Here is a 16,312-nt window from a genome sequence, read left to right on the forward strand (position 1 = left end):
TTTGTGAGTTTGAATCTCGCAAATCTGCCAGTTTAAATGTAGCAAATTTGTGATTTTAAATGTAGCAAATTTTCAACTTTAAATCTAGCAAATTTGCCAGTTTGAATCTGGCAAATTTGTGACTTTGTGACTTTGTGTGACTTTGTGCCAGTTTGAATCTGGCAAATTTTGCGCCTTTTTTTCCCTCCGAATAATACCCCATCTCCCCCCAAAAAATCAATATTTCAACCTGGCCCTAATGCTCTTCCGTACCAGAGTGATGACAGACCACAAGTTTTTTTGTCAAGGAAGTCGCTTTTTTCATGGAGTGAAATTTTGCAAAAGTGCAGCAGTTGTATCTCAAATCTTTATTTAAAACGTAGAGCAAAAAGTAGAAGCAAATGTACAAAATGCGTGGCGACAACCTCCCGAACGGCTGCAACTAGATGGGCTTGATCTTGAAGTGAAGTCCGATCAGACTGAACACCAAACACTTGAGGTCCTGCACCAGGTAGTAGAACACACGCAGACCTTCGGGATCCCTAAAAACCAAAAGTGGACACATCAGAGTGGTTCAAAAGGGATTTAGCGGGCGCTGGGTGGCGTCTTCTCCTCACTTGGACTGGTTGACGTCAATCAAAGAGCCGATTTTGGAGGTTGTGAAGGAAATGTGCTCGTCGCCGATCACAATTTCCAGTTCCTTGGCAAACACAAAGCAAAAACGTTGCGCATATAAACGACCCCCAAAAAAACCGCCGCTGACCCCAATCCAATCCAATGAAGCAACCCACCTGTCTTCCAACTCTGTCGGGAGGTGGCCACAGCGCGTCATCCTCTTTGGTGATCTCGCTGTCGTCGATGATCCTCTTGAGTTCCTCCATGACGCTCTTGTGGACGTACGCCTGCCGTGGGCGACAAATAACAACTCGCATTTATGATAGATAAAATAAGGTCTATTTTGTGGCGTTTTAAGGCTTATTTAGTCAAAAATGCTGTTTTATGGGGACCTGGGAACGGATTATTCTCATTTTAATGGTTTCTTATGGGAAATAAATGTTTGGAAGACAAACTTTTCACCTTACGCACACTTTCTGGGAAGCAATTAAGTTCATAAGCTGAGGTGTGACTGTATTTTGTGTAGTTTTGAGGCTTATTTAGTAGAAATGTATCTTTTATGGGGACCTGGAAACGGATGATTCTCATTTTAATGGTTTCTTATGGGAAATAAATGTTTAGAAGATGAACTTTTCGCCTTACGCGCACTTTCTGGGAAGCAATTAAGTTTGTAAGCCAATGTATCACTTGCCATTCGCAACTGAACGGGTCAGGAAACATTAGCTGTCTAGCTAGTTAGGTAGCCAGCTAGATAGCTAGCAAGATTAGCTAACCAACAATAACTAGTAGCTAGCCAGCTAGTTTCTAAATGTTTCTTTCCTTCCAGAAATGTGGCTGAGAATCTTTTGTGGGACAATTCTTCAACGGCAAATGAGCAACATTACCTCCTTGCGGATCATGACGTCATTCTTGTAGTTGCTGTTATTAGCGTAGCGCAGTTTACCTGCGGGCATTTAGGACAAAAAAAGAAATGTTATGCAACCAAAGCGAAGCAGACTGCATGTTGGACATTGCGTTGCCGAAACGCGCACAAGCAAACTGTGGCTACGTTTTCTCAGATTTCCATCTTGAAAGCCTCATGCGCAATCATAATCCGCAAACAAACGGATTATTCTCATTTGAATGGTTTCTTATGGTAAATAAATGTTTGGAAGACAAACTTTTCGCCTAACACACACTTTCTGGGATCAGCAGTTAGCTAGCTGGATGGCTATTCGCTGTCTAGCTGGCTGCAAGCTGTTGGCTATCTATTAGTTATTTATTAGCTAGTTAGCTATTAGCTGTCTATCTGTTGGTTATCTATTTGCTATTTATTTGCTATCCATTAGCTAGCTAGCTAATGGCTGTCTAGCTGACTGGCTGTAAGCTGTCTAGCTATTAGCTGTGTAGCTGATAGCTGTTGGCTATCTGGCTAACTATTAGCTAGCTAGCTATTAGCTGTCTAGCTGTTGGCTATCTGGCAATCTATTCGCTTTTTATTTGCTATCCATTAGCTAGCTAGCTAGATAATGGTTGTCTGGCTGACTGGCTATCTATTCGCTATTTATTTGCTATCCATTAGCTAGCTAGCTAATGGCTATCTAGCTGACTGGCTGTAAGCTGTCTCGCTGTTGGCTATGTGGCTATCTATTCTCTATTTATTTGCTATCCATTGGCTAGCTAGCTAGCTTTCTATCTGAGTTACTTCAGGGTTAAGTGAACTGGCTGCCACTGCTCACCCACAGAAAAACTTTATCTTGTGACTGTAAAGTGACCTTGAGAGTTTTGAAAGGCGCTTATGAACGAACTGTTTGTTATTATTATGGCCACACGTGTCAAGCTTTTTGCAGATGATCTGAAGGCGATTATTTTTTTTAATTAAATGATTGTATTTTTAGCCCGGCCCATTACGTGTTGATTTGAAATGGATAAAAACAAAAACAAATGTCATCACATTCATAAATGATGTGAGAAAAATAACACCCCCCCCCCCCCCAATTTTTCATCACAGTCCACCTGTAAATGGCTAAACATTTTGCTACTAATTTCAGCCAAATGTCAGTAATGCAAATATTTCACTGGAGTTGTTTTGTGAGTAGACAAATGATACATTTTCACATTTATAAGCACCTTTCAAAAGTCACTCTACAGTCACAGCAGAAGTTTTTCTATGGGTGAGCAGCGGCAGCCACACGCGCCAGCTTTCACTCAACCCGGATACTTCTCAAATAGTTAGAAAGATAGCTAGCTAGCTAATAGACAGTGAGCCAGCCAGATAGCTAATATACAGCAAATAGATAGCCAGTTAGGATAGCTAGCTAGATATAGGTAGGCGACAGTTCGCTATATTCCATCGCCAGTGAAGCGAGCGCACTCTGTACTCGTAGTCGTATATCATTGCATTTTTGTCAAGTACGTGATTTTTCATGGGATTTTCCAAGCTATGCAGTTTATGAGGACGTCTGACACACGTTTCCCTCCATGCTGGTTCTGGAAATTTCCCAATACGACAACGAGAAATGGGGAAAAAAACGGCTTGAAGTTGACGCTACAGTTTATAAAGGTGAGTAAGTTGTATTTTTATAACTCATAGAAGTGGTAGAATATACATTTTTCTCCATAACTGCCAAGTTTCAAGCAAAAAGAAGCATTAGCAGCTCTATTTCTAGAGCTGGCCATTTTCTTTCCTAGTATTCAGTGACTGCCATTTTGGATTTCTGAGGAAAATCTGCCTGCATTCGTTGGTTGATATTTGCTCATTTTGATTTTGAATCTTTTCTTGTGTTTTCTGTTCTGGTTTAGAATTTCAAAAGCTTTCCAATGGATTAAAAAAGTTATAATCGTTTAAACTGTAATAAAGAACTCGCTCACAGATTTTCAATGTTTGAACTGTCAACACAGGCAGAAAATCCCCTCATATTTCTAAAATTAAAAAATGCCATTTCCTTATTTGTCATAGAACAATAATCTATACATCGCTTGAAAGCTATTTGAATGCACTTTAATATGGCATTAGAAAATGTGTGATCAATTATTATTGACACTTTTTGGCACATCCCTACTAGATAGCTAGCAATCGCTTCTTGATTGCGCTCCGCATATCGTAGTCTTCAAAAAATATTAACTTTAACATGGAAAAAACACATTATTTTGCTCAGTTAGCCCAAAATGTCCACTTTTGTCTTTAATAATACGAATGAATGGATGGTTGGCCGGCTGCTGCTGTTGTGCTTCCCGTTCTCGGGTTCCCTTCCGCCGGCACAAAGCCACATGGCGATCCGCCGTTTCATCTCGAGGTTCAAAAGTGGCACATTTTCATTCGTTTTACGAAAACTCAACGTGAAGGTGAAACAAAATAAGCGCAAGATTTAAAAAAAAAAAACTTTGAAGGGTTTGCCGCATGTTTCCACCGGCGGAGGCCTAGCTTAGCCTAGCCTAGCCTAACCAAAGCGGGCTGGAAGGAAGCCTGGCAAATCAACTTACCGTCAGGTCTGAATTCGAACTCCAAGAATTCGTGTCCAAATTTGCCTTTGTGGCCAACATAATACCTCAAGTAGAAGTCACTGGTCGACATTTACACAGCCTAAGATGTTGTCTCTTGTTTCTTTTTCTTTCTTGTTTTGGAGTAAAACTCGCGCCGAAGCAAGCTAGCAAGCAGTCGCAGATCGGGGGGCGTCTGCGCGTGCGTACAATGGAGTGATGTGTCGTTCGTGAACGAGACGGATCTCTGAAGTGAAGGAAGAGAGCCGGTTCCTTACATGGAGCCGGAAATGGGAGCCGACTTTTTTGTCCTCCATTCCCCGCCCCCGGTCTTCGGTTAAAGCCGCACGTGATTGGTCGATATCTGTTGCAGAAGAGGGAGGGGAGAATTAGACACGCAGCAGTGAGGAGAAAGAGGGGGTTAGGGTCGACAGGTGGACAAATGTTATCACATTATGCTGTTATTATTCTTCAATTATGCTATTTTTTACTAGTTGGTATGATAGCATTATTAATATCAAAAGCAAATGAGTGACAGCTGATCATCAGACCAGAGTCACCACAGGGAAAGGCACATAGAAAGTGCACATAGAAATCAAGCCATTTACAGTAAATACAAATATTTGTATTATATAATGATATAATGATATATATATATATATATAATTTGATATACTGTAGTGTATTTTTTACATGTGTAATTCGTTTTTCGCATAATTTTACATGGTAGAAAATTAATTTAAGCAACAAAAAAAAACTGAGGAGCTATTTGGGAGTCAAAAAAGTCGGATCTTTTTAGTGAGCCGAGCCAAACGATGCGGCTCTCTAAAAAGAGCAATTCCTATCACTAGTACGATGACGGCGGTCACCTCGACTTTGGTGAGTGGCAACAAACACTTGGGATATTCGTCTTCTTTTGCTCATCCAAACAATTAAAGTATGGACATCTGCGTAATTGTAAAGAATTTTTGAAAGTTACCGGAAAAAAATTACGCCTGAGGAAAATAAATACCGGAACAATTGTGGTCCTCGGTGAGTCGCTGATTAGTGACGTCATCGCCATACGCCCGGAAGCGCCTCGCGAACGCGTGTTTTCGTGTTGGCCGGTTGCAAGTTTCCCCGCATGGCGAATTCCTTCTCACAGGAGCTCCAGGACCTCCTCGATCCTCTCCCAAAGTTCACCGATCCCGAGGATGACCACGACGAGGCAACCAAAGCCCGAGTTATCGACACTTTCGCTGGCGACGACGATGCTTCGGCGGTCGCCGACGATGGCGTCGGTACCCTGCGGCGGAGTAATGCCTTCATGCTGGACGAAAGTGATGGAAGGTACCTGGGCAAGCCCGTCAGCAGACAGAAACTCTTCTTAATGGATACAGAGCGGGACTCTGACGACGATGACGGCGACGATGAAGATGAAGATGAGGATGACAACGTCAGCGATGATCGAGGTGACGACCAAGGTAATCCTCGCCAACCGTTTTGAAGATGATGGCGACTTCTTGACGACTGATGAATGTTCCTCGAGTGATAACCGGCGATCACGCTGGTGGACCATTTCTTAAACTAGTCTTCGTTTCGAGTTTTACTATACACTCTATATATATATATATATATATATACTCTGTCTCCCACCTCCTTCCACCCCATTCCATCAAGCCATCAACGACCATCACAAAGGCAAATAAAAACGACTTTATTATACAGTACGGTTTATTTCTTCAATTACAATACCATAGCACATTTATTATACATAAAATAAGGTCTATTTTGTGTAGTTTTAAAAGACAACCGACGCCTACGGACAAGTTGTGTCCATCATTTGTGAACTCGCTTCAAATGACTTCTACTGACCATATTTTACAAAGATTCAACCGCATATAGCTATATTTTACGTTTTAAGACTCTCGCTGAATATTCAGGAAGTCTTGTTTTTGAGTTGGTGACGTGACGTCACGAAAGGAACGCCTCTGACCGAGAAAGGACACACAATGCATTTTGCGGTACTTTGATTGGTTGGAAAACTTTGTGTTGATGGCGAAATTAGAAGCAAAACACATACATAACGGCATGGTGAATCGTTGTGTGTTGCACCAAGACTACTATTTGATATTCACTGACACAAATTCCAAGCAGACAAATCAACGGAGCTCTGGCGCCATCTTGTGCATTTTCTCGGGGTGCTACACATCAGTCTTGATGCCTCAAAATGACCCGGAAGAACGCCTTTAATAGATTGCAAACATGTATGCTTTCCTCTTCGGAACAATTTGAATCATATTCATAACTGGATGCGTCACAAGAAAGCATCTTCTCCCAATCTGAAGCCATTGTTTTGATTCTGCAGCAATGCAAGACGTCTTGGTGTGACGTCACGAACTGGGGGCGGGACTTTCTGAAAATGCCCAATTCGCAGCTCCATTTTTTGCAGTTTTTGGACACTTGAAGTCATTTTGATTGGTGTTTTGCATTTGACTAAAAATATCAGCCTGCGTGTTTTGGCTATTTTAGATGCTATCAAACGTTTTCTGATGTCAGTTAGGAAACGAAAAAATGGTGTCGGTTGTCCTCCTAAGGCTTATTTAGTAGAAAATGATGTTTTTTGGAGACCTGGAAACGGATTATTCTCATTTTAATGGTTTCTTATGGGAAATAAATGTTTGGAATCGAAACTTTTCGCCTTACACACGCTTTCTTTCTGATTTTTGCAGTTTCCTCAAAATAACTCCCCTTGTACTTGTTTGTTTTGCATATAAAGATGATGATGATGATGAGGAGGAAGAAGAAGAAGAAGAAGTGGAAGAAGGTGATGATGTCGATGAGGAGTCAGATCCAGGTATCTCCTCACCTGCCGACGCCGACCTCCGTAAAGTGACAGACGACCCCGGCGCGGCGGACGACGGCGATGAAGTCGAGACGGAGGACGAAGAAGACGAGGAAGACGAGGGTGTCGCCATCTCCACCTTCTCCAAGGCCAAGGTGGACGAGGAGGTGGAGAAGGGCCGGGCGGTCCGCTGCCAGCTGGCGGTGTGGGAGCGCCTCCTGGAGGCGCGCATCAAAATGCAAAAGGCGCTGGCGGGCGCCAACCGCTTCCCTCCGCCTCGCGTCCTCCCCCACTTCATCGCCAGGGGCGACGCCCAACTGGCGGCCGCCGTGAAGAATGCGCGCAGGGCCTTGGAAGGCCTTCAGAGGTCCCTCCTGGACCTTCACGATGGGCTCATCCGACAGAGCTCCGCCCCCGTCCTTGTGGGTCTCGATGACAAGGACAACAAAGGTCAGTCAACTCTTTGCCTCCTAATAAGAATAAAAAGAAATAAATACAAACTATAATAGTAGTAAGAGTAATGAGAGTAATAATAATAATAATCCATTTGATTTCTAAGCACCTTTCAAAACTCTCAAGGACACTTTACATTCACAGGATCAGTTTTGCTGTGGGTGAGCAGCGGCAGCCATACGCGCCAGCGTTCACTCAACCCGCAAGTAACTCAAATTGATAGAAAGCTAGCTAATATACAGCTAATAGCTAGATAGCTAGCCAGATAGATAGCTAAATCCGACTTCAACGGACAGTTAGAATGGCGCAAAAAATTACAGCCACTCTGGAGGACTTGCAAGAATCAAAACGAGGGCGTGGAAAATGCTACTGGACCCTCCGCACCCTGCCCACTACCTTTTCCAGCTACAATCCATGCTCACCAAATCCAGCAGACATTTAAACAGCTTCTTCCCCCAAGCCATTAACTCTTTGAACAGTAGCCCAAATGGAACTGTATAGTGCCTCTCTCACGGACATAGCTAATAGGTAGCTAGATAGTTAGCTAGCTAATAGATAGATACTAATAATCATACATTGTATTTATAAGCGGCATTCAAAACTCCCAAGGAATTTTAATTGATAGACTGTTAGCGAGCCGAGAAAAAGTCAACCAAAATGGTATACCGATTTTTCATTGAAAATTAGGGGTGCGCGTTATACTCGAATACATATGCTAATTGTCAAGCGTGTATTTAGGACTGAATTTTGGTAGGGTTTGGAACGCATTAGGGCATTTACATGGAAAACACGTCTTGAAATACGAACGTTAAATTTACGAGAATTTAATCTTGGCATGCAAACTAGTTTTGGGGAAACACACAGAGTGCCACAATAAGTCATGTGTCGTTCGTGAACGAGCCAGTTGATGGGACACTGGCTCGTGTGGCTGCCGCTGCTCACCCGCAGAAAGACTTTTCCTGTGACTGTAAAGTGACCTTGAGGGCTTTGAAAGGCGCTTAGAAATTAAATGTTTTATTATTATTAATCAAGCCTCTGAAGATGGAGGTCACTGATTTGCTGTGGTGACCCCTTGATGAGAAAAGCCGAACGGAAAAGAAGATTATTATTATAAATAAAACCACTTTATTATACAGTAGTTTATTTCTTTAATTACAATACCATAGTACATTTATTATACATAAAATACGGTATATCGTGTGTAGTTTTAAGGCTTATTTAGTCGAAAATGAGGTTTTACGGTGACCTGGGAACGGATTATTCTCATTTTAATGGTTTCCTATGGGAAAATAATGTTTGGAATGCACACTTTTTGCCTTATGCACATTTTCTGGGAACCAATTAAGTTTGTAAGCCGAGGTATCACTGTACTTTCCTCTTGGACTTTTCTGGTGGGGGAATTTGAAGAGAGGAAAGCGTCCAAGCGCAAGATGGACATGTCCGACTACCCGGAGCTGGCGTCCAAGCGCTTCGCCGCCTTCCGTCCATTTTGCGACGCCACGCTGCAGAAGTGGCACGACAAAACGCGCCTGGGCTCGGGCAAAGGCGGCGGCGGCGGCAACTTCGGGGCCTTCGAGCGCAACATCGTGACCCAAGTGGCGCAGATTCTGACGGACAGGGAGCGCCTGGTGCGGCGCACCCAGACCAGGCGCTCCGAGTACCGCGTCCTCGGAACCAGCGAGGAGCTCGCCAACGCCGAGATCCCAGCGGAGGAGACGTCCAGGACGGATACTTTGGACTGGCCGGGTAGGCTTTTTAATTTTATTTTACCGTATTGATTCGAGTATAACGCGCAAAATGTTCTACTTAAACAAGAACTGAACATTCGGGTGCGTGTTATAAACGAGGCCAGGAGGGGGCAGCATTTCCATGGCTATTCTCCAGATTGAACCAAATTGAATCAGATCTAATCTGTTTTGATCTATTCGCATCTATTTTTATTGAATCTAATCTATTTTAATTGAATCAGACAGTGTCAAATCAAACCGACTCGAATAGAGTCAAATCAATTTGAATCGCTCAAATTGAAACAAATTGAATCACATCTAATCTATTTTAATTGAATCTCATCTATTTTAATCGAATCAGACATGATCAAATTGGATCAAATCAGACCGAGTCTAATCGAGTCTAATAGAGTCAAATCAATTTGAATCGAGCCAAATCACTCAAATTGAATCAGATTGAAACAAATTGAATCGTATTAATCTATTTGAATCTATTCTAATCTATTTTAATTGAATCTCATCTATTTTAATCGCATCAAAGTTGAATCAAACCGAATTGTGTCAAATCTAGTCAAATCAATTCGAATCGAGTCAAATCGCTCAAATTGAATCAGATTGAATCAGATTGAAACAAATTGAATCAGATCTAATCTAATCTATTTTAATCGGATCAAAATCGAATCAAACCGAATTGTGTTGAATCGAGTCAAATCGCTCAAATCGAATCAGATTGAAACAAATGATTACAATAGATTCCGGGTTGAGTGAACGCTAGCGCGTGACTGCCGCTGCTCACCCGAAGAAAAAATATCATGTGACTGTAAAGTGTCCTTGAGAGTTTTGAAAGGCACTTATAAATTAAATGTATTATTATTATTATATTATTATTAGTTTTTATTATTATTATTACTCTCTGGGTCACTTTACAGTCATAGGATCGGTTTTTCTGCGGGTGAGCAGCGGCAGCCACACACGACAGCGTTCATTCAACTCGGGAAGTAACTCAAACAGCTAGACAGATAGCTAACTATTAGATAGCTAATACACAGCTATCTGTAAGCGCCATTCAAAACTCTCACGGACATAGCTAATAGCTAGCTAGATAGATAGCTAGCTAGCTAGCTAATAGATAGATACTAATAATCATACATTGTATTTATAAGCGGCATTCAAAACTCTCAAGGAATTTTAATTAATAGACTTAGCGAGCCGAGATTGTATAGCGATTTTTCTTTGAAAATTAGGGGTGCGCGTTATACTCGAATACATACGCTAATTGTCAAGCGAGCACTTTGAAACAAGCGGTTTTTCACAGCGTCCGCCGCCAGGAAGCCGTCAAACGAGGCGGACGAGGACGTCTTTGACGACGACGACTTTTACCACCAGCTGCTGCGCGAGCTGATCGAGCGCAAGACGGGCGGCGCCGACGCCAACCGGCAGGTGGCGGCCGGGCGCCAGTGGCTGCAGATCCAGAAGCTGCGCAGCAAGCTGAAGAAGAAGGTGGACACCAAGGCCAGCAAAGGTCGCAAGGTCAGGTTCGACGTGCACGCCAAGCTGCTCAACTTCATGGCGCCCGTCCTGCACGACCACCACGACCTGGCGCACGACGCCCGCACCGAACTCTTCAGGGGGCTTTTTGGACTCCGTAAACCCGCCCCGTCGGCGGACGCCTCTGATGATGTCACCGCCAGCTAACTTGCGTTCCTGCAACGTTGCCTTGAAAGCGCCAACGCCGTACTTGACCACCAACATGTAGCAGACGACAGAGAGAGAGAGAGAGAAATGGATAGAAAACACAGTGAAATTTGCACTCGTTTCAACTTTATTGATAGTTCAAAGGCGAGTGTAGACTGCAAGATTAAAATATCCCATCGATCAGGCTCCACAAATAACCCGCACAAGTCATCTGGGGGAACCGGCTATTCATGAAGTTTCTAGTGTGTCTGCCTGCATCTGTTGCTGTTGCAATATCACAACTTCCAACATGTACAACCCAGAGCTCTATGAGACTCCATTCCATCGAGCCATCACAAAGGTCAATAAAACGACTTTATTATACAGTACAGTTTATTTCTTTCATTACAATACAATGGCACATTTATGAGACATCAAATGAGGTATATTTTGTGTCGTTTTAAGGCTTATTTAGTAGAAAATTATATTTTATGGGGACCTGGGAATGTATTATTCTGATTTTAATGGTTTCTGATGGGAAATTAATGTTTGGAATACACACTTCGCCTTAAACACACTTTCTGGGAACAAATTAAATTCGTGAGTGAGGGTATTATCGCCGAGAAAGCACGGCAAGAGGCAACTACATCAACGACGTTCACAAAGGCCCATAAAACAACTTTATTATACGGTACTGTATATTTCTTCCATGAAAATACCATAGCACATTTATTACACATCAAATAAGGTATATTTTGTTTAGTTTTAAGTCTTATTTGGTAGAAAAATGATGTTTTATGGGGACCTTGGAACGGATTATTCTCATTTTAATGGTTTCTTATGGGAAATTAATGTTTAAGCGTGTTTAAGGGATTTATGGTTAGTGGAAAATGTGGAAAGAAATATTTTGGGTGGAAATGTCTCACATTTTTTTCCCTTCGTTTTACGAGGGGGGGGGGTGTGTTTTTATTTATCTAGCTATTCATCTTGCTGGCTATCAAACTAGCTATTTAGCTGGCTACGTAGCTAGCACTTTATTTGCTATCTAGCTGGCTTGTTGTACGCTGGCGCGTGTGGCTGCCGCTGCTCACCCACAAAATAAGTTATGTGACTGTAAAGTGACCTTGAATTTTGAAAGGCGCTTACACAGACGCTCCCCTACTTAAGAACATTCAAGTTACATTGATGAAAAGGTTTCTTCAGCCGTCATCTGTACTTGTTTGAAGGTGTCTAGCCAGCTAGATAGCACATTCGAGTTACATACGAATATTTTTGCGGGTATGTCGAAAAGTGAGTTAAACTTGCTTTTATTCATCTTATTATGTATATGTACATACTCGCTCTCTCTCTCTCGAACATATGTAGTATTCTTTCTAGGTGTACATGTACATATCTTTATAGAGCATATGCTTTATTAACTGTTTATTTTTCAGTAAAAAAAAAACAATACGCTTAGAAATGAAATGTGTACCTCATATACTGAATTATGATTATTGTGCCGATGGCCATTTTAGATTTGAGTTACTTCCGGGTTGAGTAAACGCTGCCGCGTCTGACGACTGCTGCTCACCCGCAGAAAAAGTTATCTTGTGGCTTTAAAGTGTCCCCTGAGAGCTTACTAAGTCTCTTAAGAATACCATTTATTTTTAAAATTAGTATTATTATGAACAGTTGCGTCGTTCTCGGTTGAGTTACCGAATGACCCGGAAGTAGTTGAGCCCCATGTGACTATGCCGCGGCGGCCTCGGTGGTTATCGCGAGCGACTTTTCTTCGCCTGTGTACATTCTACGTCGGTGGCGGGTGGTCAAAATGAGCACCATGTTCGCTGACACCCTCCTGATCGTTTTCATCTCGGTGTGCACGGCGCTGCTAGCCGAAGGTGAGACCCCAAAATGGCCACATCGCGAACGCTCTTGTCGGCGTTGCGATGCTATTTTACAGCTTGCCGTCGCTGTCCGGGCAGGTGAAGCGATCGTCGTTTTAGTCGGATTAGCAGTCGGACTGTAAGTAGCTAGATAGCCGTATAACTAATAGATAGCCAGCCAGATAGCTAGCGAGCCAGCCAGATACGCCAGCGTTCACTCAACCCGGAATAACTCAAAAAGATACAACGCTAGCTAGCTAGCTAATCGATAGCTACTTTACAGTCACGGGATAAATTATTTTGTGGGTGAGCTGTGACTGTAAAGTGACCTTGAGAGTTTTTAAAGGCGCTTATAAATGAAATGGATTATTATTAATTATTATGATTCTATTTGAGTTACTTCTAGGTTGAGTGACGCGTGTGGCTGCCGCAGCTCACCCACTGTTCTTGTGACTTTGTGATTGGACAGGAATCACGTGGGTGCTGGTGTACCGCACGGACAAGTACAAGCGACTCAAGGCGGAGGTGGAAAAGCAAAGCAAGAAACGTACGAACACAACAACGAAACCGATATTGGTGCTCTGATGTTTTTGGTTCTGGCTAACTTTGTCGTCGGGTGTGTGTTTGTCGCAGTGGAGAAGAAAAAGGAAACCATCACGGAATCGGCCGGACGTCAGCAGAAGAAGAAGATTGGTAAGGGGGGCGGGGCCTCTGCGGTGATAATTATAATAATCATAATAATAATAATAATAATAACAATTATGTTAACAATTAACGATACTAGTGCAGCGTGTTCTACCGGAAACAAATTCCTTGTGTGTTCTACATACTTGGCAATAAAGATGATTCTGATTCTGATTCTGATTATTATTATCAAAACAAACATGCGAATCAAACCTCTGAAGATGGAGGACTGATTCGCTGTGGCGACCCCTGACGGGAAAAGCCGAAAGGAAAAGAAGATTATTATTATTATTATTAATAATCAACTAGTTCACTCAACCCGCAAGTAACTCAAATAGATAGATAGAAAGCTAATAAATAGACAGCTAGCTAACAAGCCAGATAGTCATATAGCTGATAAATAGCTAGCTAGTTAACCAGATAGCTAATAGATAGCAAATGGATAGCAAATAGATAGCCATTGAGGTAGCTATCTAATAGATAGCAAATATATTGCCAGCCAGGTAGCTAGCTAATAGATAAAAATATAAAAATGGATAGCTAATAGAGAGCCGGCTAGACAGGTAGCTATCTAGTCACATAGCCATATAGCTAATAAATAGCCAGTTACATAGCTAGCCAGATAGCTAGTAGATAGCAAATAGATAGCCAGCTGAGTAGCTAGCTAATAGATAGACAATGGATCGCAAATAGATAGCTAGCTAGGTAGCTAGACAGATAGCTCATAAAAAGCAAGTATATAGCAAATAGATTGCCAGCTAGGTAGCTAGCTATTAGATAGTAAGTATATTGCCAGCCAGGTAGCTAGCTAATCGATAGAAAATGGATAGCAAATAGCTAGCTAGCTGGGTAAGTAGACAGATAGCTAATAGATAGCAAACATATTGCCAGCCAAGTAGCTAGCGAATAGATCTAAAATTGATAGCAAATAGATAGCTAGCTAGGTAGATAGACAGATAGCAAATGGATAGCCAGCTAGGTATCTAGCTAATAGATAGCAAATCTATTGCCAGCTAGGTAGCTAGACAGATAGCTAATAGAAAGCAAATAGACAACGCTGATGACGAGCTGCTGTGATGTTGCTCTTTTGCAGAAAGACAAGAAGAGAAGCTGAAGAACAACAACCGAGACTTGTCCATGGTTGGAGACGTCGCCCGTGTCATCGTTAGCGCGCGCCAGCCTTGCCATGGTTACGCTCACCGTCGCCGTTTGTATTGTTTGCAGGTGCGCATGAAGTCCATGTTTGCCATCGGCTTCTGCTTCACCGCCTTGATGGGCATGTTCAACTCCATGTAAGCGTGCCGACTCTCCTCGCCCCCAAAGATGACATCATCAAATCAGGTGACGTCATCGAGAAGATGTGTCAATCATCATCTGTTGCCCCGCCTTTGCAGTTTTGACGGGCGGGTGGTGGCCAAGCTGCCCTTCGTGCCGCTGTCGTACATCCAGGGCTTGTCGCACCGCAACCTGCTGGGCGACGACTACACCGACTGCTCCTTCATCTTCCTCTACATCCTCTGCACCATGTCCATACGACAGGTAGCCGTCCCCACCGTCCGTCCCCATCGTCCGTCCCTGCGTCCCTCCGTCCTCTGGACGCAAGAGCGCCACCACCGCGCAGCCATTTTCGACACTCATTTGGCTCACGACACTCACTTGCACCTCCATTTTATGAGTTATTCTATTCGTTATTTAGTGGCTAGCTAATCTGGCTATCTAGCTGGCTATCTAGCGAGCTATCTAGCTGGCTACCTTGTTACATATCTGTTTGATATCTATTTGCTAACTAGCTATCTAGCTGGCTACCTAACTAGCTATCTATTTGCTATCTATTAGCTATCTATCCAGCTAGCTAACTTTCTATCTAGTTATTCCAGGTTGAGTGAACGCTGGCTCATGTGGCTGCCGCTGCTCACCCACAGAAAAAAACTTAGCCTGTGACTGTAAAGTGACCTTGAGAGTTTTCAAAGGCGCTTAGAAAGGAAATGTTATTATTATTATTATTATTATTAGCTGTCTATTAGCTAGCTAGCTTTCTATCTGAGTTACTTCCAGGTTGAGTGAAGGCCTAGCTAGCTATCTGTTAGCTATCTATTAGCTAGCTCTCTTTCTATCCGAGTTACTTAGCTCTATTACCTGTCTATTAGCTAGCTAGCTTTCTATTTGAGTTACTTCCAGGTTGAGTGAAGGCCTAGCTAGCTATCTGTTAGCTATCTATTAGCTAGCTTTCTATCTAGTTGAGTTCCAGGTTGAGTGAACGCTGGTGCGTGTGGCTGCCGCTGCTCACCCACAGAAAAACTGTAAAGTGACCTTGAGCGTTTTGAAAGGTGCTTACAAATGAAATGTATAATTATTATGATTATGATTGTGTTGTTGTGCGCAGAACATCCAGAAGATGCTGGGCCTGGCACCCTCCAGGGCGGCCACCAAGCAGGCGGGGGGCTTCCTGGGGCCCCCGCCCCAAGCTGCCAAGTTCTCCTAAAGGTCGCCAAAGGTCACGCCGCCATCGGCCCCTCAAAGACTTTGAGCGTTGGAAATGTTTGTTTGCCAAAGGCGTTTTTTTTTTTTGGCTTTCAATAAAGAGAGGATGTAAACAGATTTTTTAAATTAAAATAATTGGTTAAATCATTTATTAAAACTGATTAAATCAAGAAAAACACATTTTAGTAAAATTAGCATTACACACATTATTTTATTATTTTTTTATTTTTATTTGGATTGGATTGGGTGTACCTTTATTCGTCTAGCAGTGGAGAATTTGACATTTCACAGCAACCCGGAAGTCACTCAAATAGATAGAAAGCTAGCTAGCTAATAGCCAATAGCTAGCTAGTTAGCTAATGTTTGGATTGGATTGGATGTACCTTTATTCGTCTCACAGTGGAGAATTTGACATTGCACAGCAACCCAGAAGTCACTCAAATAGATAGGAAGCTAGCTAGCTAATAGCTAGATAGCTAGCTAATGTTTGGATTGGATGTACCTTTATTCGTTTAGCAGTGAAGAAATTGAAATTTCACAGCAATCCGGTA

At 42.6% G+C, this 16,312-nt stretch overlaps 3 protein-coding genes across 3 annotated transcripts; 2 read left to right on the top strand and 1 right to left on the bottom strand.

The window, feature by feature from the left end:
* Nucleotides 1-324: 324 nt before the first annotated feature.
* Nucleotides 325-4,272, bottom strand: magoh (mago homolog, exon junction complex subunit). The gene is made up of 5 exons (XM_089001290.1): nt 4,057-4,272; nt 1,479-1,537; nt 771-881; nt 597-679; nt 325-521 (listed from the first exon to the last, which is right to left on the bottom strand). The coding sequence occupies exons 1-5, from the start codon at nt 4,145-4,147 to the stop codon at nt 422-424; spliced, it is 444 nt and encodes a 147-aa protein (XP_088857416.1). The 5' UTR covers nt 4,148-4,272; the 3' UTR covers nt 325-421.
* Nucleotides 4,273-5,090: 818 nt separating this feature from the next.
* Nucleotides 5,091-11,117, top strand: aatf (apoptosis antagonizing transcription factor). Its single transcript, XM_089001288.1, has 4 exons — nt 5,091-5,516; nt 6,812-7,327; nt 8,738-9,076; nt 10,373-11,117. Exons 1-4 carry the CDS (start codon nt 5,177-5,179, stop codon nt 10,750-10,752), a joined length of 1,575 nt encoding a protein of 524 aa, XP_088857414.1. The 5' UTR covers nt 5,091-5,176; the 3' UTR covers nt 10,753-11,117.
* A 1,331-nt stretch (nt 11,118-12,448) lies between these two features.
* tmco1 (transmembrane and coiled-coil domains 1) lies at nt 12,449-15,878 on the top strand. Its single transcript, XM_089001594.1, has 7 exons — nt 12,449-12,611; nt 13,066-13,143; nt 13,230-13,289; nt 14,374-14,420; nt 14,505-14,572; nt 14,675-14,819; nt 15,664-15,878. The coding sequence occupies exons 1-7, from the start codon at nt 12,542-12,544 to the stop codon at nt 15,760-15,762; spliced, it is 567 nt and encodes a 188-aa protein (XP_088857720.1). The 5' UTR covers nt 12,449-12,541; the 3' UTR covers nt 15,763-15,878.
* The last annotated feature ends 434 nt before the right edge of the window (nt 15,879-16,312 follow it).

Source organism: Hippocampus bargibanti, linkage group LG07 (genome assembly GCF_051943395.1).
Source record: "Hippocampus bargibanti isolate YZ-2025 linkage group LG07, ASM5194339v1, whole genome shotgun sequence".
In the NCBI taxonomy this organism is placed as follows: Eukaryota; Metazoa; Chordata; class Actinopteri; order Syngnathiformes; family Syngnathidae; genus Hippocampus; species Hippocampus bargibanti.

Bases quoted from the DNA above. Each gene is read 5' to 3' on its own strand.
- magoh (XM_089001290.1), bottom strand. From the start codon at position 4,147: ATGTCGACCAGTGACTTCTACTTGAGGTATTATGTTGGCCACAAAGGC. The intron at 882-1,478 runs GTAATGTTGCTC...CGCCCACGGCAG, and splicing joins ACGTCATGATCCGCAAGGAG to GCGTACGTCCACAAGAGCGT. The intron at 680-770 runs GTGGGTTGCTTC...GTGTTTGCCAAG, and splicing joins CCGACAGAGTTGGAAGACAG to GAACTGGAAATTGTGATCGG.
- aatf (XM_089001288.1), top strand. From the start codon at position 5,177: ATGGCGAATTCCTTCTCACAGGAGCTCCAGGACCTCCTCGATCCTCTC. The intron at 5,517-6,811 runs GTAATCCTCGCC...TTGCATATAAAG, and splicing joins TGATCGAGGTGACGACCAAG to ATGATGATGATGATGAGGAG. The intron at 7,328-8,737 runs GTCAGTCAACTC...GGGAATTTGAAG, and splicing joins CGATGACAAGGACAACAAAG to AGAGGAAAGCGTCCAAGCGC.
- tmco1 (XM_089001594.1), top strand. From the start codon at position 12,542: ATGAGCACCATGTTCGCTGACACCCTCCTGATCGTTTTCATCTCGGTG. The intron at 13,290-14,373 runs GTAAGGGGGGCG...GCTCTTTTGCAG, and splicing joins TCAGCAGAAGAAGAAGATTG to AAAGACAAGAAGAGAAGCTG. The intron at 14,573-14,674 runs GTAAGCGTGCCG...CCGCCTTTGCAG, and splicing joins ATGGGCATGTTCAACTCCAT to TTTTGACGGGCGGGTGGTGG.